This window comes from Apteryx mantelli, chromosome 16, assembly GCF_036417845.1.
Source record: "Apteryx mantelli isolate bAptMan1 chromosome 16, bAptMan1.hap1, whole genome shotgun sequence".
NCBI lineage: Eukaryota > Metazoa > Chordata > Aves > Apterygiformes > Apterygidae > Apteryx > Apteryx mantelli.
This window is the reverse complement of record NC_089993.1, coordinates 17,329,331-17,353,890: the sequence shown is the minus strand read 5'-3', so window position 1 is coordinate 17,353,890 and position 24,560 is coordinate 17,329,331. Positions and strand designations below refer to the sequence as shown.

General features: G+C 46.0%; 1 protein-coding gene across 2 annotated transcripts in view; it reads right to left on the bottom strand.

Annotated features, from left to right (window-relative positions):
• FOXK1 (forkhead box K1) overlaps positions 1-24,237 on the bottom strand; it is a 49,867-nt gene extending 25,630 nt beyond the window's left edge. For both annotated transcript variants that reach the window (XM_067306693.1, XM_067306694.1), the window contains exon 1: positions 23,858-24,237. In XM_067306693.1, coding sequence (XP_067162794.1) covers positions 23,858-24,237 — 380 coding nt within the window. The remainder of the gene's footprint in view (positions 1-23,857) is intronic.
• Positions 24,238-24,560: the final 323 nt, after the last annotated feature.

Below are 24,560 nucleotides of genomic sequence, written 5' to 3'. Positions count from 1 at the left end.
CCAGGTAGTCCCATTTAGGAATGGGGCACAAAGAGTGAAAGGGAAATCCACCTTAGTGCAGGATTTAAATGTAGGAGAATTACAGTTCTACAAAAGATAAGCAGGACAAGACAGACAGCCCTAGCAGAGCTGTGCAGGCATTCCTTCAGATTACTGTATATATTTGAAGTGATTTAAACTAAGTTATACTATTTGATCCATGTCGTATGATTCCTATCAAAGATGCCTAGCAATTACTACTGCTCCATAATACTTCCATCATGAGAAAAAGATCAATCTGCAAGCACGCATTAGGCTCTACGCAGTAAGCATAATGAAGATAACTGGTATTTTCAAATGTGCCTAACAGGCAACTCTTAAGCACCTCTGAAATTCACAGCTGATTAAAGAGGGATTAATTTATGGTCTGCAAAACTCCTGGTTGGTTACAGGCAGGAAGCAACCTGCTTTAATGCTGGAACTGCTGCGTTTTACTCAATTCCTGCTACAGGCAAGTACATCCCACAGTCACTGGCCATATAAGCCAAGCAGTGTATTCATACACAGTTACAACGTGTTATAGCATACATCTCAGTTCCCTGTGGGAAAGGGATTCCTGTTTCTCCGGGATGCTTTGCAAGGCAGTGCGAACACTTGTGTTAAAATAACCCACATCACCATATCCATAAACTGCATCTCTATAAAGTGCATAAAAACAATTTATGCCTTGCAAGATTGCAGGCAGAAGGAAGCCTGAGAAAACGGGTTGCTGGCTGGCTGCCGCATGCACGAGTCACAGACTCCACAGCACCAGCTGCATGCATGCTGTGCACAGGAGACCAAGGGAAGGAGAAAGGCTGAACATGCCACACATGGCTACAGGGACGTACAAGAGATGTTGCTGGTGTATTATGAAAAAAAGAAAGATTTTTTTCCAAAAAGTTTCCTGGACAAGCTCCTCACACTGACAACACCACCCATGCTATTAAACATCCTTCATGTGGTGAACCAGTGACAGTGACCACAAGCATTTCATCTACGTAAGGTCTGAAAATAAAACGCTAGGAAACACTAGACTTTACATAAACATTCACCCCAAAAGCAGACTTCAGGGAAAATGGTTAGGGAAAAAAAAAAAAACACAGCAAGAAGATTCCATACACTGCATGATTCTCTATCAAAAGCAGAACTATTCTCCCCCTCCTCAAAGCGTCTTTTAGTCACACATGCAAAAGAAACTGAGATTCATTAGCCAAAACACAGGACCAGACTGAACAGAAACAGAAGCTATTACAGTCACTGGTTTCTTTGTTAGAGCACCCCATGGGCTGTTCAGCGCCACATGGCTTCTGCAGAGATCTGCTGCACAGGAGCGAGAGAAGAGATTTCAAAAAGAGGCAGGAAATAGGGCTAGACTTGCACTTTTGTATTTACACCGTGGAAAAGCACAGCGACAAAATGGAGAAGACACAAAAAGCAAGAAAAACCCAAGGTAAAGAAAAAAAAATATATATATAACATCATTCCAGTTTATTATGCAAAAGAGAATAACCAGAAAAGTAAGCTGTAAGACTGTTACACATGAAGTGTGATCAGCAAGTTGGTACCATCTTTGTCTACTCGGTCTTGCCATAATTTCTGGAATCTCGTTATTCCTAAATGTTGTGAGTACAAACGCACTAGTGGCATACGTGTTACGAAGGGTGCCGAGATGCAGGCTGAGCGAGGAATGACGTTTTATGCATCGCGGCATTAAAAATAACCCTTTCGGCAAATTGAATCAGAACAGTAACACAGGGCTGGGATTTCATTCAGAAGAAATAGCCGGGGTGATGGTCTCCCTCGGTTGGAACTGCCACTTTTTCTTTTTAAGCTTACAGAAAGATACTGCTACCACGCTATTGACTCTGAACATCTAAGTCTTCCCCGCAGCCACATCATGGGAACGGACAGTAGCCCAACTCTAAGAGTGAATCAGATAATCTCTAGAATCAGCAAATTCCTTGGATCCAGCAGACATTGACAGCCAGAGCTTTAATTATAGCAGCAAATGTAGCAATGAAACAGGACTGTCATTAGTAGCTAAAATTTGATCAAGGATCTCCATAAAAGCCCTCTTAAAAGTCATATTAAAAAAACATAAACACACACACACCCAACAGCCCAAATTCTGTCCCTTATATCTTCTCTGAAACCAATCTCTTCATGGTATCAATTAAGTGTAATTAGTCCCAAAGAACATGGTATTATTTCTATGCACAAAGTTCCAGAAACATCTAGACTTTCTCAGCTCAAGCGAGAATTTGCTTTCAGTCACCTTTTTCAAGCTAGCTATTTCCATTACCAGTTATTTCAAGGTACCTGGCGTGATTTTATTTATTTATTTAAAAAAACAGAGGGCAAGATAGAACCGTCTGACCCTTTAGGGCAATCTGTAAGGTAAATACGAACATTTCAGGCCAGGATCAATGTGCAGGTGCTGTACATGGCAGCCTGTACAGAGGAGTGCTCTGATTTCCTCCTGCAACCGGTTTTGTCGTCTTCTGCAGTCGGCAAAGGGAAGAACAACATGCTCATGTCTATGAAAATCAAGGTACCATTAAGCCAGAAATCCACTCCCTATTCCAATAATACTTTGAAGCAGTCGAAAAGGAGGTGCCTTGGACCACATAAAAGAACTACTGCAGAAATTTAAGCACCAGTGTGCCCAGTATCAAACTAAATTTGGTTACAAAAAGATAAGTCTGCTTCACTCAAACATTTATCTAAGCCCTGAAGGTCTGTCCTCAGACAGAGGAGCAAACTATCAGAGTCAGAACTATTACCTTATATTCACATTTCTTCAAAAACAATGCTTTAATAATAGCGGTGACCGCTGGAGAAAAGCTGAGCTGCGAACATCTAACAACCAAGGTTTGTTTCTCTGTGACGTTTTGCCTATGGAAAGTCTGATCACAGATAAATAACACATTTCAAGACTTCAGCTTTTCTAAAACAGGCCTCATTGTGTTACCCAGCACAAAACAAAAAGCTTGAAATGCAAAGCGTTTAGAAGGGTTTCCCTCATTTCAGTAACTGACATAACAAAATCCGTTTTCTCTACCCTTGCAAAAATAAACTAGTCCTTGGCCTAGGAATAGTCATCAGATTGTGCTCAAAATGATTCTTTTTGCATGAACTACAGCTGTCTGAAAGAACAAGCTGGGGACAGCATGGGTAGCAAAACCACTTTTCAATCTTGAGTGAATTATAATTAACTGTTAGTTTGAATGAATGTTGTGAAGCCATGCGACAAGCTCTGAAAGCGGTCTTAGTCATCACAGGAGATTATGCACCCCTTATCCCTCCTTTATAACAAAATAATAATAAAATAACTTGCAGCGTTTCCTGTTCCCCTTCCCCTCCCTACCCCAGAGTGCTTTCCTGAGCAATGCTTTGTAAGCAACGCCTGCAAGAAACCAGTTCTCTCATCTACTTGCCTGGCTCTACCTATAGTCCAAATAAAAGAGTTCACCGCACAGAGACTACGCAACGAGTTCTGCAGAAACAAATGCATTTTGTTCTCTTCAGTGTAAATACGCTTCACCAAACAGGCTGTACGTATCACCGGGGCAATGCACGAGCCATTACATTTGCTTTCCTTACGCATCTCTTTAGCCTAGGGGACGTGGGCAGCATCATTGCCTGGTTTTTAAGAGTGCTTGGTCCACTTTGGAGGTTACCAGTCTTAAAGCAGTGAGATTTTCTAGCGTTTGCCATTTCCTTTCCAACTGCTCTACTAATCTGACCAGGTTTAACATAGAAATCCTACTGAAGGCCTACTTAAAGTCCTGTCAAACACATGCCAGACAAACATCTGTAAGATGATGGGCAGAAAATAATTTGTTGCTTCTATGAAGAGATGAGCAAAGAGTCGGCAATCGAACGCCGAAGCCCAGGATCCGTCGCCCCTCGGTAAAGCCACGCGGCCGCCTCGGCGCACAGGTCCTTCCTGGAATGCATCAACGCAATGCAAAGACGAGGCAAGACAAGCGCGTTGCCAGACAGCAGCAGGACAAAGAAATGAGCCGCAGCGGTCCCTAAAACAGGCCTCCGGTGTTATCCCCCGCTGTTTAATTAGAAAAGCTATAAATGCCACCATTAAGGTTCTTAACATAACCAAAGGAAAACTAGAATCAGAGATTATCTGCAAATAAAGGAGTACAGTGATCTCCATCGACAGTGAAAAAAGACAGAACTAGCCATTGAAATGTTTGGTCATAACTACTCTGTAAATCACAGTACGAGTTTAGATATAGGAAGACTGGCTTCTAACTGTACGCTTATCCTGAGCTTACAAATCATTTGCCTTTGCATGCTTTGTAGCGCAGTCACTTTATATCACATAAGCTGTCATGCTTAACATTGCAGAGACACAAAGAAGTAGATATATCAGCTGGGACTGAACTAAAACTGTCTGTGTGCATAAGTGAGTGAGTTCAGGCTTGAAATAATTAGTTGAATTCAAGAGAGAGTGATCTTACTTCATGAATTTCAATTTTCTGGTGTTGGGAACTTTTTCCAGAAGGAAGTACCAGCAACTATTTTCATCGCCCTGTTGTGCCAGACACAAATAACTCAACTTCTCTGTACAGTACAGCCTGGGACCCTAGCACCTGCACGAAGCACCCCTTGGCCATTGCTCCTGTACCAGAGCTAACGCAATTCTGGTTTTAGTAAAGGCAAACTCATCCTGAAGTAATCAAGCATTCCTCATACCCAATCCAGTGGAATTAACATTGGCTAACCTACAATTCTGGATTACTAGAAGGATTTTAGGCTGTCCCCTGCACCCCTGATACTGAAGTGCTGTCCGACTTGGCTGGAAACGCTCTTCTTCCCACGTTGACCCCAGGCTCAACGGGACAAACAGCTAGACAGCTGAGTAAAGTTCTCGGGATGGCCTGCTGGTTCCTTCTTCCATAAACGTTATCTCCTCCCAAAAGACATCAGTTATGCCACTCAGTCTCAGGCAGATTTATTTTAACACAATCTAAATCTGTTCCTCTCCTTTAAGAGGCATTTCCTTCCCCCCCACCATTCCTTCCCCACAGCCGTTTCCTCCTAACATCCCCCTTGCGCCAACAGTAACATCCAAGTAACTGCACAACAAGTCAAATCAGGTAGCTGAACAAATAACTCATTTATTTTTTTACATTGCGGTAAATTGTCAGCCAGATCAGTTCCCTGCTCTTGCCTGCCACAAGGCAGCACACGTACCAACGCTGACACAGAGGACACGGAGGGGACAAGAGTCGTGGGGAGGAAGGGAAGCGCGAGGTACCAACATTTCAGCAGCAGAAGTTTTGCAGATTTTTGGCAAGTTATAAAAAACAAAACACAGAGCTTGTAACCACAGACTCTGATTTAAGCAGTCACATGATCCAAACACCACCTTCTCCCTTCAGATGCATCCAGAAAACAAAATGCAATTCATTAATTTGAGAAAAGGCTCTGTTCTTGATCAAGTAAGTCACATCAGCTACCATGCTGATGCCGTAAGGCTGGAAGCGTCAAAAAGTTCTTGAAATAGAAAAGTCACAATTTTTTTGATTCGGCTAATTATTTCAAACCTGAACTCACTCAGATGCATACGAGAGGAATGAACAAAGACGGAAAATGGTTTCTGCATTCCAACAAGTGCTTCCCAGTTGTCCCGTACCCATGGTAATCCTACCATGGCAACCAGCAGGTCACGTCTGCAAGGAGCGTAAGGAGGTTCATGCCATCTCAAATGGGATGCACGGGCTCCACGCGCTGCAAAGTAAGTGCTTTATAGCGCCTTTCTGCTCCCAAAGTTTATTCACCGATTGTCCTTGAGAAAAGCAAGGAAAGTATGCAGGCTGAACAAGGACAAAGCTTCAGAAAAAAATTAAAATAGCCATTTCTCATTTTCACAGGCAAAATCTTCCTTATGCTCCTTGCTACTGTTTAGCTGGAACTGTACGTACAGTACAGGATTTTTTTTCCTTAATGAGAAGGCACCACAGGTTACACCGGGATTTGCCTAACGCTGCATATTACCGTGTTTAAAATGAGATTTCCAACATAGCCAGACAGGCTTTCTAATGGGCAACGAGCGTGTGCAGGCAAGTGTATCTATTTAAAACAAACACTACCAGCAGCATCAGGCGAAACCACAACTTATGAATAGTTAGGTCTCTTAAAAGCACCAAGTAAATTAGCTGCAATGAATGTTTCTATTGAGCTCCGTCGCACAGGGCTTCCCTTTATGCCATTTCATCGAGGCTCACAAACGCACCGAGAAACCCTTCCACACGCAGGCGCGTTTCCAAACGGGTGTTTTAGCAAACTCCTTTGAAGAGAGTCACGCTCACAGGACAGTTTGGGCAAACTCTGGAGTCCCGCTCCCTGCCAGCACCGCGCGCACACAGACGCACACACAAAAACTGTTTTTCTTCCTCCAGTCCTCCCCCGGTCTCTGCGAGGCGTCCCACCTCGCTGTGCCAAGGAAAAGCAAGGTCTCGGCCACCGGCCGCCTGGGGAGGAGCCGGCAAGAGAAACGGGGCCAAGCAGGTGGTGCAGGGGGGAGAGCAGACACCCCCGGGCTGCTCGGGAAGGACGGCAAAACAGATACCAGAAGCCCGGCCCTGCGTACATCAAAACGCCGTTTTAGCGCACGTGCACTTCCTTTAAGAGCTCAAGAGAAGACAGGGACTTTTATTTTTTTTTTCTTTGAGGCTCCAATTACTACACATTGAAAGCAAAACCTTCCAGAGAGCTTGCACTGAAATACCGTGCTGTGCAACTCGAAAACAACTATTTTATTCTGCACATCCTCCCTAAAACTTATTAGCTCCCTAGCAAACTGCTTTTAACTGCTGCCACAGAGCAAACTGATAAATCTAGCAACAACCCCGATATAAACAGCGGCAGTTAACATTTCACATGAGAGCGTTCCAGTTTGCTTCTCCCAGAAAGTTTGTTTCACCCCGGAGAATTCAGTAATGAAGAATTGAGAGTGGGATTTCTATTTTCACAGCCTTTACGACCCTTTAATTGTGTTCCGATTTTTCTCTTCTAACATTATCCGAGATGTCAGACACAGCTTCACTTCAGGATTATTCCCTTTGAGAAGTAAAACACAGTGCAGAAGAGGGGAAAAAACAGTTAAGATATTGCAGTTGCTTTTTTTTTTTTTTTTCCCCTCCTCTCAGTGTAGTGGAATACCACAACAAGGTCATGGAATAAATTCACAAAGTATCAAAATAGAATCTCATAGAAGAGAGGGAAAGAAGATCTTACACTGCTGGGAAAGAGGGCTGTTTCAATCAGCTTGTAGGAAACCAGCAGAAACGGTGGGAGGTTCCTTCTGGCACCACCACCACCCCTTGAAGCTCACATTGGAGACGGCCCTTTTTCAGATCCTTGCACCCCCAGCACTACAGGGGAGGACCTACAGCAACACTGCTCAGGCCAATACCGAGAAACCTACCTGAAGCCGTCCCAAACCCCTCCAGAAAGCTGTTGGAGTGCAAAGGGCCAAGGATCTGCAGCTCCAAAAACAACTTTTCTGAAACCTCTCCAACAGAAACCAGGCTAAGCAGCTAACAGTGCATCTGTGTTCACTCTCCTGCTACAAAAAAGCCGAGGATGTTCTTGACATACCACCACTTTCACCACCCAGTCACAAACTCAGCGAAACACCAGACAACCTGCACCTGACGAGGGATGAATTCACCTATATATTTAAAAAGCACAAACGGCAAGTATAAACACCGGTGTTAAAATTAATTCTGACACGGGCCTAACAAATATTTCCAGACTGATTACAGATATGAAAGATGATCTCAGAAACTAAGCCTGGGAGAAATCAAAAGAGTATCACTGATGGACTTTTATAATGCACACGACTAAGGCAGATGCTGGGCACTCGGGTCAGGGACCCAGTTAAAGCCCACCTCAAAGACCATCCTGTTAAACGCGTAGGTCAGTGCGACACGGTGGCTACCCGGTGCCCATCCATCAGGAACGGAGAAACAAAGAGGTGGTGCTGTAATTGCACCTCGCCGAGTTTCACGTTTCAAAACACTGGTGTCAGCTTCCAAATATGCCATTCACTGCGAAGCCGGAGCGCCGGGCGCCGGGCTCGCTCGCAGGAGGTGGCCTCCTCTCCCTCGGCGAGCGCTCCTGCTCCTGCTCCTTTAAACGCGCGCAGGACGCAATGCGGCGGCGGGCAGGAAAGATCACCTGGAGTACCGCCAGCCGGGAGCAGCGGAAGATCTCATTCAAGTCTGCCAACGTACTGAACGGACGAGGCCAGAAGGTCGTTCCTACGCCCGCAAAAATCAGATGGGATTTTATGTCCGTATAAATTCATACGCAGCTTCCGTGGTGACAGCTACCATTTCATCAGTCCTGGCTCAGTTTTTGTTTGCTTCTTGAAGTCTCCTGAAGGTGAACCCTGGCCCCACTTCTACCACGGTTAGAGAAGCTGTTCTGTTCCCCCTCGCACTCCTTGTCCATAAACAACGACGTGTCTCTGAGCAAACTGTTAAAACACAGTGAACTTTTGCATGTGCGTGTGTCATATGGTAAGCCACATCTTAACCCAACACCACGCCGCTAGTCAATTAAAACGCCTCTAGTTTATTGTCCCTCTCGGCACAAGACGGTGGAGAAACTCTGCAGTCGTGCAGGCGGGGATGTCGACAGCTATAGCTACCTGGGGAGAGCACCTAGTGCACTGTCTTCAGGGTTTAAAATTAACCGTAAAGCTGCTATTTATTTTGAAGTTTGGAAATAGGAAGCTCTTTTAAGTGTCAGAATGAGTGGCTGGATAAAACACCAAAACCTGATATGAAAGTTTGCCACCGAAGAAGTGGGCTGGCCCGAAGAGCAGACAGTGCTCCTATTTGAATGAGGTTGGCTGCCAGCACCAGAGAGTTTCGCTATCAGCGCGGCAGGCAACTGATACGATCTGCAACACGCAGCAAGCCTATTATGTTATTTTGTTGTGTGTGTTTGTGTACATAAAATAACCATCGTTCAGAGGCTCTATCTAACACACTAATGCTTCTGTGTACCACCACTGCCGTAATCAAGCACTCTAGCCTGTAAGGTCTAGACCCTATCTTAAGGATTTCTCTACCAACCAATAAATATTTGAACTTCAGAGAAAATGTAAATTACATTATGTAAATTACTTCAAACATGCTTCTTTTGGGTGGTGGGGGGGGGTAATCTTGCTTTCATCATCGAGTCTCATGACTGCAAAAATCACTTTCCATACTAGGCTGATCAATCTACTGATTTTCCTAGTGTTCTACCAGTACTACATTTTTACTTAAAAAAGCCCTAAAAAGAATCAATATCTGTGATTTAAAAAAAAAATAATCTACATACAGACTCCTTTGAAAGCTAAATAGATATTTAACACCACTTGTTCGCATGTAGCTATGAGGGCCTGAGAAATAAACTGCCTTAGCTTCAGAAAAGATGGTGGCTCTTCATGAACTGACTTCTAACTCTGATATTTCTTTCCTTTCATCTGAATTTATTTTCCTAAAGAGAGTGCTCACCCACTCACCTTTCGTTTTGAACCTCCTTACCTTCCATGTAACAGCCTTCTTTTTTTTTTTTTTTTTTTTGCAGGGTATGTACCCAAGATCCCCACTTAAAGCTACGGTAGGTCATAACATATATTTTAAAGCCTACTACCTCTCCTCAGAGGCATGCAAGCCTCTCCCACCTACAGAAACATCGTGGTCCCCAGCTCAAGAGCCATGGGATGTTCTCAGAACTGCCAGCACACCCTGCCTTGAGCTTTTAATACATGATACAAAGGGAAAAAAAAGCCAACGCAGACACGTGTACAGTTTCAGTAACATCGCTCTAGTCAGCTGGAAAGAGACACCGATGACCGGCCAACCACTCCCTCTTCCCAGCCTCCTTTATGTCAATAAATCTTAACCTGGCTGTTTGAGCAATGTTTAATCATAAACAGATGTGGACATGCTCAGGAATATAAACAAAGGTGAGTGGGAGAAAAACTGAGAGCCCGGTACCAAGAAGCACTCGCCGCTTGCTGCAGGACCAGGGAGCACAGAGCAAAGAAGCAGCAAACCAACGAGGAATGGGCTACGGGCCCCTGGTGTGCCCTGGAAACCACCACCATACGCCAACACTGAAGCATTCAGAGTTACGATCACAAAAAGATTTCAGGGACTAAGCGCATTAACAGTCTTGGTTCGCCTCAAAAGAGACAAAAAAAAGAAAAAAAAAGAAATTGCTTAGAACACCCACTTAGAGGTATGGAAATAAACTGCCCTCCTCGATCTCATCCGGGTGCCATTTACAATGCAGTCATCTGTACTCCCTTCTGGGTTGCTAATCAAGCTAAAATTAACTCCTCTCCTCCTGCTCACTGCACGTGATAGCACCAGGCAGATCAGCGCCGGAGCAGGATCAATCGTCTCCGCACAAGCGCCGCTCACCTCGTCCAAGAGGGAAAGGTGTATTTAGGGTTGACAGGACCTCTCACGGGATTGCAACCGCGTTACACTGCGGGGCTGGGTAGCTGCGCGCGACAGAGTCGGCAGCCCCTCCGAGCCCTGCTCGCAGATTTCTGAACACCTTCCAGGCCACACTGGTCTGCACCGACAGCTATAAAACGGCCCACGTGGAAGCGGTGGTTTCAATCCTGTTAAGCCGGGGTCCATCTCAGAATCAACATCACACTTGTCACCCTGCTTTGACGTCGAAGTATAGATACGTCTTAGGCCAATTTTTTCACAAAGCCTTAGAGAGGACTTTTCACTGGCACGGCACTCAGCTAAGCTTCGGGCATGTTCTGAGGACACAAATGCATTTGATAGGGCTGCCAATCTGACAACACTGGCAAAAATATATATACCTTGTTCTCATGTTCAGTTTTAAAGCTGATCAATTTAAATTCCAATTTGATGTTTCAAAAGCAAAACCAAAAACAAAAAAAACCAACCCAACCCTATCAGATGACATCCATTAAGCAAAGCTAAAGCACAGATCAAATTGGGAGAACTACGGAGCAGAACAGAAACTGAAAAGAAACATTAAGGAGACAAATACTCTTCAAACGTGTGCCTGACAGCAGCTAAGGTTTTATGCTATTAAAAAAATACAATGCACATCACAGCGGCAAGCAAGGTTATTCCCCCCACCCCCGAGCTCTAACTTGCTGTCCTGCTAAGTTAATGCAATTGCACAAGGCAATGCAACATGCTGGAAACAGAGCAGAATAACGCCCGTTCCTCTGTTCCGCTTATCGCCGTTCTTGTCCTACACCTACTTCTCATGAGGTGCTGGCAAACTCTCCGCAGCAAGACTTAAATGGCAGACACTGCAGTACGTCTTGGATCACGAGGAGATTCTGCTCAGACCTTGCCAAGGTCTCCGAGATGTGATGTATCCCACATTCCTGTAGGAATTCTCGTATTTCTTACTGCTCTCCCCAGCCCTTTGGGAGGGATGCCAGACCATGCATCCAGCTCCAGCCATGACAGCAACACGCAGCGCCGGGCTGGTTCCAGCGCGCGGGAACGTTACTACCGCCCTGGCAGCGCAGGCCCACGAGTAGTCGCGCTGACATTCAGCTTGTTTTTCAGAGATGTCAAATAAACGGCAAATACGAGTCCTGTAACGTACACATTTGCCCACGGAGTGTTCCTGCACAGAAGGGGCTGCCTATCCCCCATGCGTCAAGCACTGGGTTTTTCCCCCCCTCCAAGATAAATCTTAAGATAAGAAGGTTAGTTGGGCTTCAATTGTACCACAGCAGATACCACAAGCAGTGACTCAGCAGAGCACGGCCACTACCAGTATCTCTCACTTCTTCCCTGCTTCTGCGAAATTTGAGAGTCGCTCTGACTGGCTTTCCAAGCCACCGCTGCTCACGCTGATCTTTGTTAAAATGAAAAAGGTCAATATTAACTATTTTCCTTCTTTGCTCATCTTGGCAGAAACACCCAACCGAATACGTTTCTCCCTCAATCATGAGCCACAATCAACACCTACCTCAGTGCCCCAAAAAAAAGCCCCACCTGCGCCCACGCTTTGGGGAACTTCCCTATAACAGCTTCTACAAAGACTTCTGTTTTCAATAAGAAATCATGCAGTACCCTGAGAATTAAAAATGTAGTGACAGCATGGAACTAACTTCAGTGCCAAAGTTGGACTCTACCAGAAGTTCTGGTTATTCATTTCCATACCTAACTCAAGCAAAGTTTTAAAATGCTTGGTGTTAACAGCCAGGGAATTTCCAGCTTGCCACAGATTCTGCCCCTTCCCTCCCACCACAGAGATCTGGTTGTGGCTGCCACAGAGAACATGGCACTTGGGCTCTACCTCCATTTGTGCCCCCTCTAACTTCTTGGGGAGACCCTTTCCTTTATTATCACAAACGTGCAAGTCCTCAGGAAATTTTTATTCTGTGGAAAAGGAAGAGAAACTACCCATTTGAAAAGATGAGTTCATAAAATGGCTTAATAACCCTCACTGAGAGCGAGGCACTGTTTCAGCATCTTGGCTGGATACAGGAGAGCAGTTTGATTGTTATGTAAATCACATTTGCAATGCCATCAACTCTGTTCTAACGGGTCATTCGTCAGTGTAGAGTTTTCTTTGAAGGAGCCAGATGATCTCCTTGAAAGGTCTCACAACCCATCTAGAAGACTTACGGTTCCAAAGCTAAGAAACGACCATATAAATACATTATCAAAGGCTGCGCAAAACAAAATAACCTAGTAGAGCTCAGCAAGAGATCCCAATTCCCCCATACATTCAGCAGAAGACACTTACACATGGGATGTTAGTAACCTTTGAGTTCAACCAGCCTCACTAAGAGGGTTCTAACGCATAGAGCATAACTATGTTATATTTTCCTTTGAGCCTCGTTCAGTTCATTTAGAAAGCAATTTGGAAAGAGCTAACGTGCTATTTATGTACATTATAAGAAACGAACCATATGGATTCAGACTTCGCAAAATGTTCACTCAAGTCCGTTCTGCTCCCTCTGAAGACATTTCACAATCCATTCAATATCCAGCAGAGGAAGCCAGGAGCACTGTTTAAAAAGCTGCTCTGAAGGTATGCTGAATATTTTAAAAGCTGGCATCTTCTGGACGCAGAGCCAAATAAGTGTTTGGGGCAACACAGATCATCTCTCACAAATACGTCTTCAAAGTGACACCCACCTGCAGGCTGCAAAATATTGAAATTGAAAATAAAGGTTGAAAGAGAACCCCCAGACACCAAACTTGGTAAAATAAAATGTTTTTATTACAGGAGAGGGAAAAAATTTCATTTCAGTGTTATTCAATTCTAAGGAGGAGATTCACTGGATTGGCTTCTGAAAGACCACCTAGCAGGACACAGCTAAGATGGCAAACAACATAAATTATCTTGGGACTGTTTTAAGTGTTTTAGACCCTGCCAGCGTATACTACTGTGCTGAGGGCTCTCCTCCTGCAAAAGGATTTAACAAACTAAAATGACAATGACACATGTAAGTTGCTGCCATAATAGTTCATTACCTTAAAATTGGGAAGCTTTACAAAATTAACTTGTCTAATTACTGGCATATTCTAATGTTCCTCTCCTTTGCTTCACTATAGTATTCAGAATTCGAGAAACATTTTCCTTTGAAAAGGATGCATCTTATCTGGAAGCGTCATGCCAACTTAAGAATTAGTGGTATCAGCTCTTCTGGGAACACGATTATAACCTTTCTGTGCCATAGTTTGTTTTGTTTATAAGAATTCTCACACTCGCAATACCTCCTGGTGGAGCACAAAGCAGGATGTAAATCAGAAAAAATAGCAAATCACTTGGAGAAAAGAGGATGCACCCATTTGTCACCAAGAGACCCGGGATTTGGGATCACTGCACGTGAAAATGAGCATTTCCCAAGCTCAGTTGACAGTGAAGCAGACCTGGGACGCTTAATTGTAAACAGATTACGTGCAAGTCTAAACTACTTGATTGCGCCTATTTCTAACAGCCGGTTTGCGTATGCCTTGTTTACATAAAATACAGAAAAAAGCCAGAAACTTTTACTGAACTGCTGGATGTTAAGAGTATTTTCTTAAGAACTCCTAAGCCTGAAGAAAAGGTCAGTGCTTGCCTTAATATTCCATGAAGATATTGGCAACAAAGCATGTGCCAGCCTTTGACTTCCTTTGCAGGCCTTGCCACCGCAAGAGCGGTTGCGTTCTGGCTTGTCTCATTATACCGTGTCTAAGGGAGAAATGGTAGAGGAACAGAGAGAATTTTCCAGCCGAATGGTCAAGACAGAAGGAGGCAAAGCCACCCAATTGCCAGGCTTGTTGACAGTCAACACCCCTTTACACATGGTGGGCTGGCAGCCAATACAAGGTACACCAAGTTATGCAAACCACGCAACAAAAGGGGGGAAAAATAAATCAATAAATAAATAGCAGTTGGCACAACATTTTCCACACCCAGAGCCTATTCTTACTAGTTTGGACTATGCCTCAGACTGATTATGAAAAACAAAAACATTTCTGGTCTACCCATCAGGCGGAAACCAAATCTGCCTTCTATGCCTAGTCCTCTTCTCCTCCCACGCAATCGGGACTTTGAGTGTTTAAGAGCCCATAGTTCTTATGCCCTCGAGAGAGGAAAGGCCTTAAGTTGCTCAAGAACAATCCCTTTAACAAGTGCACAAACTGGCTCTGCAGGGAGTCCAGTCTTGCTTAGTCAAAATGTTGGTGGCTTCAGCATGTGGCCTTAAGGGAGGCAGAAGATTAAAACAGTTTGTGTGGGAAGACTTCCCAAGGCTCCCTTCAAAGCGGCATGATGCGGAACAAGGGGCATAGCTGTAATGGTGTTATACCCCAGCGGGAAGGGGAGGCAGGCTTTTTCCACTGTACTTGGACCACCTCTGCTCGGCTTTTCGTCTCCTCGTTCCGTTCCAAAAGATGGAGTGGATTGTACTTGCACATGAAAAGATACAGATTTTTTACACTGCAAGATTATGGAAACAGGATAATAAGTGATAACGCACTTAAAATTCTCCTCCGCTTACTCTCCTATCCTAATCAAACAATATATATTAACAGAACCAAAGACTGCACATCTTCGCCCCTCAGCTAAGGCAGCAGAACGCCCAATTCATTTCTACATTATTTCTCCAAAACAGTCAAGGTGTCCTCAAACAGTGTTAAAATTACATACCGCTATGTTTAAAGGGGGGAGAGAAACACCAGAACACGAGAGCACGCACAAACCCAACGAATGACAGCCCAAGAAATTAAACTCCCTTTCAAATTACTAAAAACAGATTGGGCAGGGAGGGAAGGGAATATCAATCAAATCTTACATTAAAGTTGCTGAATATTCAAAGTACAGGCTTCTAATAGAGCGCTCTCTCAAGACTGCTTGAAATTTTCATGATAAAAATGCATGAAGACAAGAAAAAAGGAACAGTAATGTAACAAAGAGCAAAACACACAAGACAAGTGTATACAGAGTATTAATTAGGCCATTAAGAGCTTTAAATGTTTTACTGTCCAATAAAGTATGTATTTCATAAAAATTAATTGCCATGCAGAAGGAATGCACACACGCGTTTTATTGAGCTGTTCTGAAGCAACGGAAGACAATGACTAAAATGTTCGTGGACAAGAGTGAACAGACATTAATAAAATTGTATCTATACTATAAAAACAAAGAACGTGCTATCGGAAAGAATTTTTCCGTCATACACATACCTAAGTGAGAGATTAGTGCTACATGAATCTGATTTTAAAAGCAGTCTACAATCAGCTGAAATAGGAAATGTATAAATACTTGAAAAAAGCGCTCAGTGTGTAATACTGAATTATTCACTGAAGCGAACAAACACATTACGACTATACAATAATTTGTATTCACGGTTAGTCAATTAACCAAGTAGCCTGAAAGTACGTTAAGATGTCTTCTCCTAACCAACACCCATGAGACGGAAAAACCGCTTCAACCTCTCCATCTTACAGATTTGATCGAAGCATCACCCCGGCATGACACCTGCTTTCCCAGACCTCTGGCTCCCCGTATTTCTCAGACTGATGCCATCCTGCCGTCCCCAGCTGCCCACCAACCACTTCTGATCCCTAAACCAAAGTCTAAGCTACTGCAATAAGCCCGTCAGCAAGCACAGCAGAAGCTAAGCCGTCACCTTCCTGAATTCACCGCGGGTCTTAGAAATGTAAACCTGCAAAAAAACAAAGCGAAAAGCCTAACTGCCCCGCACGCTTTGGACTCCAAGCCCTACGACATATTTAGCTTTAATGTTGTTTAAAAAAAAAAAGAAAAGTAGGGCTCCTGAAGTGGATATCGCAGCCATGAGCCTGCAACCTAAGGAAACTCTGAGGGAACCACTAGAGGCATGGGGACCGAACCAAAGAAATATAAAAGAGTGTTAAGTATGGTTAGGTGTGATCCTCTGTGCCCTGGAATGCTATTCAGAAAAAGAAAAGGAAAGAATCTGTATTAAAAGCAAAGAAGATAATAATTCTCCCTTTTCATTAACATTGCCTGCTCAAAAGCACAGATTTTTTTCTTCTTTTTTTAAACCACATTTCCACTTGGCTGGGGATGGGAAAGCTGGCGCATCGACGCAGCAGTAAGACGAGGCTGGGGCTGCTGTGCGTTGCAGAACACCCAGGCGCTGCTGGCTCCGACGTTCATCGGAGCTGGGAGCAGCTCAGAGTAAACGAGCGCGCGTCAGAAGAACCGAGATGGAGCCGAGTGCTCGCAGCGAGCCAGCCCAGTGCAAGTAAAGCCAGCTGGAGGTAACTGTCAAATCTCAAGCAGCGGCTTAACAAGCTCCCAACCAGCCTCTGCTCCTTTTGTCACCCCGCGGGACCGGAGCGCAACTCCCCAAAGCGCGCGCTTTAACGCTCTCAACGCCAAGCTCCGCGGCCTTCAGGAGCTGCGGAAACGTCAGGCAACGGCAGACACTAATTACTACGTACGGGCCAGTAATAAGGTTTTATTTGCATGGCATAAGTAGTAAATTCAAATAGTTTCCTGTTCTTTACCAACATCCTGTTGCCACATCTACTCCTCCAGGAAACTGCAACACCGCGCGAGAGAATTTGGCATCCCACAGAAGAGCTCTGACGCCAAATGGCTATCGGAGCGCAGTTACTAAGAGCTTGCTTACAAAGAAAACAATCACATTAATCCGGCTGTCATTTATACTTTCAGCTATTTGGTGCAAGACTGCATGTCCCACTTTCTGCAAAACGAAGAAAAAAAAAAAGCCATTGTTTTGATTTCTTACCAGAAGTCAAAACAGATGCTCTGAGGTGAGGATGCTCACACAGCTTGCACAAAAACAAGGTGAGATGTGAGTTATTATGCATTTCATCATTTTTATTCCTGTTTTCATACAAGCAAGAACTCTCATGCTCATTCATCCCATAGAGATATATACATAAACATGCAACAGTACCAACCGGAAAAATTCAACAGTCAGCTACGAATACGTGTCACGATTGAGAGTTTGTTAACATAAAGAAGTTACACCAGCACAACTGGAATCTACATTTAAGCCTTCATAGCTGAGACTGTGCAAAAGAATGTACAAGACAAGTGCAGCATGTTCTGCTTAGATTAATCTTTTCATAATCAACACATCAGCTAAGCTGAACCTAACTTGGTTTAAAAGAATGCATAAGAGAACATACAGCGAGTTTTGCATAAGTTTAGTTTATATTCACAACTTGACTTACAGCACAGCTATTTTTGAAGCAACAAATTCAATGTTAGTTTCATACAGTAGCAGAAACTCTCCTTAAATCCTTAATATAACTCACGACAGATTGAAGAGCTGCTCACCCAAAAAATATTACTTGATACAAACTCTGCAACTGAAATCAAGTTATCCTTTATCACAGTCTCACTATGGAACAACAACAGAAAAAAACCTGTTCTCAAAGACAGTCTTTGAAACCAAAAAAGAGCATGAAAAAGACAGGATGAAGCACCAAGACAGCAAACTTTTAAACACTATCTAACAAAGTTAAAGCACCATCCACTCGTTGCAGCAAAGCAAAGGAAAAGATGTGTTTCAAACACAGAACGAAATTATTTCTGTGGAAAACGGAGATTACGCAACAGCTAAGAAACAAAACTACACACAGGGAGCTATCAGAGGCGACCTACACATGCAGCATTTCAGAAACAGCTCGAGTTTTGCAGTCGTGGTTATGTGGTCAAAGCACTTCCTTAGCATGTGTACACGGGGCTTGCAGTTCCTTCTGAGATGCAAGGATCTCCACGCTCGCGCACACCATGATGGCATCACGCTAACCACAAGAATGGAGGCTGCGTGGTTAGTGAGGTCATCAAAACACTGCGAGGTGCTGTGCTCCGTTCCTCGGGGTTGTGCCATTTTTACTTTCATCGGTGCCTCCAGCCCCCTGGCGAACAGCCTGCACGAGCTCCCTCGGAAAGGGAAACAGACTGTTGAATGTAACAGGCAATTTTCTACTTGGTTACGGAACTGTTTTTTTCATGCTTCGGGCCCCAACTGCAGAGACATCCCCGCGGCCCAAATGCTGCAGCAAACTGGATTACTTGCAATGCGCAAAGTTTAATATACGCACAAAATTTTGCAGGATCAGCACCATGATAAGTGCTCAGAGCACTGGACTATTTTTTGTTGTCAGGTTTATTAAGTATCTAGGAAAATCCCATTATACATAAAGCAGCACACGCTTAATAAAAGTTCGGAGGCACAGGAAGTTTTTGATTTATAACAGGGCTTACACATATAATAGATTTTTAAAAATTTTAACTCCATAGGTTAATTTCATACTTCCATATATTTACGTCCCCCATATTTTACACTGAACTAAAAAGCTACTCCATTCATTTCTTCAGTTTTCTACATAATAAAAGAACTTCGGGTTTAAAAAACTTACTTTTGTCAGCTAAAAAAAATCTCACACTGAAAATGCCTACTTACAGTGAAAAACGCAAACTTCAGGCCCCATTAATACCATTACTGCAAAAACACAAAACAGAGGCACAGAAGCAATAAGCAAATGCCCCGTGAAATATTCACAGTCAAGCACCATTTTCCAAACTCTTGAACTCCCACAAGTTCAGAAAGCCGAAGTGCTATTATCAGGCTACGCTCGATCAACATTTGCAGTTTTTAGTCAATAGGACTTTTGTACTTAGGAGCATTTGAAAACCTGACCCACAGCTTCTTAAAATTCGGGTTAGCAAGCATAAGTTTCAACTTCTGTTTCAGTTTGTTCAGTCATTTAGGAAGAAACGTGCTTCTTTTAGTTATCAGAAGTCTCTGTAACTGGTCATTGTCACTTCTTTAAAAAAAAAAAACAAATTAATTTTTAAGATTACAAAGAGAAAGTTAATAATTCAATGTTAACCTGATCCTGTAAACACTTGATTACACGGCATATGCGAAACAGTTATTGTCGTCAGCAGGAAAAAAGGACTCCTGTTAAAGATTCCTGCTGGATCTTAGTTTTTCCTTGTATCAATAGTTTAAAAATCTGGTTTCCATCCTACCAACAGTCTTGATTTCCCTCTTTCTCCTTAAAAGAACAAAAACAAAAAACACAAAAAACCCCACTCAGATATTTAACCACAGATTTCCAGCTTCCACCAGCACAGATAAAAAGTTTCTAGCAATCCTTAACTTTAAATAAAGCATTTATTTTTAATACCAAGCATTTCCATAATTTCATCTTGATCTATATTTACCATAATGGCTGTAGTGGGACTCTCATGTTAATTAAACAGAGTAAGGGGTCTTCAGCTGTACCGCAGGCCCTCCTCCACTCTTCCACGCACTTTGTTTCTAACTGTCATATTAACCTCTAGGAAATGCCCTCCTTGTTGGTCATTACTGTTTAATTATACTTCACAGTTATGTCATCACATCTGTGAAATATAATCTTCCATAACAACACAGCTGTGAAATACGATACTCCTGCCCAGCAGTGAAATTCTGGTTACAGCAGATTATACATACACATGATGTAGATGGAGGAAGTGATACGAAACCTCTCAAAGGCCCTTAATTTTGAAAGGGTCTATTGTTTTAGAAGGTACTTACAGTCTTCAAAAAGAAACGTCCCACAGAAACACCTCCTCTTTTCTCCCCCCAAATCTCTGGCAAATTTTAGGAATATAATTACTTCTGAACTCCAAAAATGGCTTGTAATAAGTAGAGGATATTTTACACAGGAAAACGTGAAATAACAAGAAACCTCAGAAATAGAATTTATGAGTCAAGGATTTATTTTTTAACTAAGAGTATAAATTACACCTTAAAGACACTGCTCTTGTCTGGGAGCAAACCTCTGCTCCCATTCATGATTCTGCACAAGCATCTGCTTTGCCTGTAATATAACAGCAGCAGTGGCTGCATTAATACAAAAGAATTAGGACTTTACATACTTTTAGCCACCATTTACAGGTGAAAATAAGACAGAGGGGAGAACTATTCAAACAGCCAGTTCTTAGAAGACTATCAGCAAGTGCTCCCCACATCACAAGGGCTTCCCATCTAAATCATTGACTAGAACAGCCATCAGTTCCTGAAATTTAATATAAACTGCACATGCTGCTGGCACATGGAGAAGCTGTAGTTGTACCAAACAGCACAGTAATATTACCATAAAATAATATTTAAAAGAAAATCTAAACTAAACTTTAACATCTGTGTACTACATTCACTTTTTTTTTCCCCATTTTGACTACATTAGTCATCTAGCAATGAGCATACACAGTTTTCTGCAGAAAAGAAATGGCACCAACCATGGTTTGTTTGGGTTTTGGGGGGGACATGGGGCAGGGAGAGATTGCCTGATCTTTCAAGAGCGGAGATAAAAGTGGGCAGAAGATCAGTGTTAAGCCTCAATCAAGACTGTGCATACCAAGCTTCAGGAAGTTTTTTTTTTCCTGGTCTGGGTTACAAACCCTTAACCGCCCCGCAGAAGGCACGGAGTTGTTTACCTGGAAGAAGCAAGGGGGCAAATTCCTTCAGATTGATGCAAAACATTTTTCTACTCTAGAACTCAGAAAGGGAGGAGCACTAAGTTTATTTACGTAGCTTATAAACAGTGGCCAAGCGAAGAGGATGCCTTACCGTGCAGAGTTCATAACTGTACATCGTAATCGCCTTCCTTTAAAGTGATGAAGAAGGAAAATTGCCATTCCCACTCCAGAAGTCATGAGCAAACGGAGTGGGGGGAAAATAAACAACCAATTCTCTGCTCGAGAGAGCTGTCGAGCCCAATGCTTATGATTAACTAAATGAAGAAGCAGAATGGCAAAGAGGCGAGAGCTCACACGAGCAAATCCAGAACCAGAGGGAGCAGCATGACGCGAATGCCCAGGGCTTTGGGTGGGCTTGTTTTACAAAGAAAGATTAATTAAACAGACACTAAAGGACAACGCTTTAGAAAATGAAACACGTTACAAACCAGAACACCTCAGAGAGCAAGCGGCTAGGGAGTTATAACTAAATTACCAAGTACAAAATGAAGCAGCCTGCAGAGGAAATGAGTAATTAAAAAACCCTCCCCTGAGCAACAGGCTGGTGAGGGAGGGATAAGTGTAGGACCCTCACGCTGGAGGTAGCGGTGCCAAAGCCCAAAACTGCCAGACAAAACCAGATGCTTTACACAATGACAAGTACAAAGGAAAATAATAAAATATGAGTCTCCTGCATTTATAGTGTTTTCACTTAGAGATCGCATGAGATACAGCCTGTCTAGTCCCACCTGAAGTCCACAGAGGACATCCCCCACCACTGCCGTGCTGCCCCTCCGGGGTGAAGCATTGCAATAGCTGGACAGTGCTCGGCGACCATAAACAGTATCTTCAGAGGAGGAAATACACTAACATTGACCTCATTCCTCATTTCTACACTCGCCCCAAACAAGAAAGTTTGTCTAAAATGTCACAAAACCCACTTCTGCAGCTCTCTGCCCTTCCAGAACGAAGCGAAGGTACATTGAGCGAGTGCTCTCCAAGGGTCTCGGGGGGGGGGGGGGGGACATCGCCCCTCCTTTGGCCTCTCCCACGGGCCAGGCTGCTCCCTGTTGCTTTCTGTTGCCCCAGAGAGACACGAGGAACAACACGCAACTTGCCAACCCTAAAATAAGCTCTCAAGCACAGTGGCTTTCGAATTTTTTCCACTAAAACTTTTCCAGTGAAGAGAAACCCTGGGTGTAGCAAGTGTCAGCCCACTGACAAGCATCTTCCTTCCCTTATTTATCTTTTGGAAGACCCTCAAGGGTCATCAATTGAATCCGAGCACGGTGACAGGCAAACATGGAGGAGAAGGACCATGGTGGGCATCCCACTGGAGGAGCACCCTGGGGCCAGGGCTCACACTTTCTCCCCAGCCATGGTTCTCCTAGAGGGAACCACTCTGTATTTGCCCCAGCCCTGACAACTGACACCTCTTTCTTTGTTGGGGCCAGCAGCATGGCTGGGAAGGAGAGGACATCCCCCTGCCCACGCTGAAGCAGACCTGCTGTCATGTCACCAGGCCCTTCACCAGATAGGCACTTCTCAGCACCACCTCAGGCCCTCCACCAGATGGGGGTCCCTCACCCACCACCCCCTACTTCACGCAGGGGGTCCCTCACCATCCCCTCAGGCCCTTCATTGGGCAAGAGGAGTCCCTCACTGTCCCCTATTGTCAGGCAAGGGGGTCCTCCACCATCCCCTTTGGAGGGGGAGGTCCCTCGCCATCCCCTACATCAGGCATGGGGGTCCCTCACCATCCCCTTTCGAGGGGGAGGTCCCTCGCCATGCCCTACATCTGTCAGGGGGTCTCTCACTGTCCCCTTTGGAGGAGAAGGTCCCTCACCGTCCCCTACGTTGGGCAGGAGGATCCCTCACCGTCCCCTTGGGACCCTTCTCAGGCAGGGGATCCCTCACTGTCCCCTACATCAGGCAGGGCAGTCCCTCACTGTCCCCTTTGGAGAAGGAGGTCCCTCACTGTCCCCTGTGTCAGGCAGGGGGTCCCCCACTACCCCCTTTGGAGGAGGAGGTCCCTCACCATCCTGTGTCAGGCAGGGGGGTTCCCTGCCATCCCCTTTGGAAGAGAAGGTCTCTCACTGTCCCCTGTGTTGGGCAGGAGGGTCTCCCACCACCCTCTTTGTAGGAGGAGGACCCTCACTGTCCCTTGTGTCAGGCTGGGAGTCCTCCGCCACCCCCTTTGGAAGAGAAGGCCCCTCACCGTCCCCTCAGATCCTCCTCCGGGCCGGCCCTCTGTCCCCCTCTGCGGGGCGGGGGGTCCCTCACCATCCCCTCAGACCCTCCACGGGGCAGGGGGTCCCTCACCATCCCCTGTGTCAGGCAGGGGGTCCCCACCACCCCCTTCAGAGGAGCAGGCCCCTCACCGTCCCCTCAGACCCTCCTCCGGGCTGACCCGCCGTCTCCCTCTGCGGGACGGGGGGTCCCTCACTGTCCCCTGTGTCAGGCAGGGGGTCCCCACCACCCCCTTCAGAGGAGCAGGCCCCTCACCGTCCCCTCAGACCCTCCTCCGGGCTGACCCGCCGTCTCCCTCCCCGGGGCGGGGGGTCCCTCACTGTCCCCTGTGTCAGGCAGGGGGTCCCCACCACCCCCTTTGGAGGAGCAGGCCCCTCACCGTCCCCTCAGACCCTCCTCCGGGCCGGCCCGCCGGCCCCCTCCGCGGGGCGGGGCGGGGCGTGGCGGGGGGTCCCTCTCCGCCCCCCCCCCACACCCCGGGGTCTCCCCGCGCGGGGGCGGAGGGGGCGCCGCCTCCGCCCGCCCCCCCCCCCCCCGCGCCCCCCGCGCCCGCCGCGGCCGCACTCACTGCGGCGGGAGCTGCAGGGCCGGGCCGCCGCGGCGCTGGAAGGCGCCGTCCACGAAGACGCCGTTCTTGCCGAGGCAGCGCAGGTAGAAGTGCGGCTCCTGGAAGCTGAGCTGCAGGTGCCGCCGCGAGATGAAGCTGGAGTGGCCCATGTTGACGTCCACGGAGCCCTGCGAGGAGTTGCGGCCTATGGTGACGGCCGGCTGCCGCATGAGGAACTCGAACTCGCGGCCCTGCAGCCGCGCCAGCACCGGGCCGGCGGCGGCGGGCGGCGCGGCCGGGGGCGGCGGCGCGGCCGGGGGCGCCGCGGCGGGGCTGCAGGGCGCCGAGCGCAGCGCCAGCAGAGCCCGCGCCCCGCTGCTGTCCTCCCCCACTTCGGCCATGTTCCCCGGCGGCAGCGAGCGAGCGAGCGAGCCAGCGTGCCGGCCTCCGGGGCGGGGCGGCGCCGGGGCGGGACGGGACGCGACGGGACGGGACGCGCTCCGCTCCCCTCCGCCGCGCCGGGGCGGGACCGGGCGGGACCCGCCGCCGCCGCCCGCGCTCCGCCGCGCAGCGCCGAGCACCGAGCGCGCAGCGCCGCGCCGGGGCCGCTTCCCTCGGCAACGAGGGAGGGGGCAGTGATGGCGCGGTTCCTCCTCCTCCTCCATCTCATCTCGGCGCCCTGAGCCGCCTCAATTTGCTAACACGGCAAAAACTAAAATAAAAC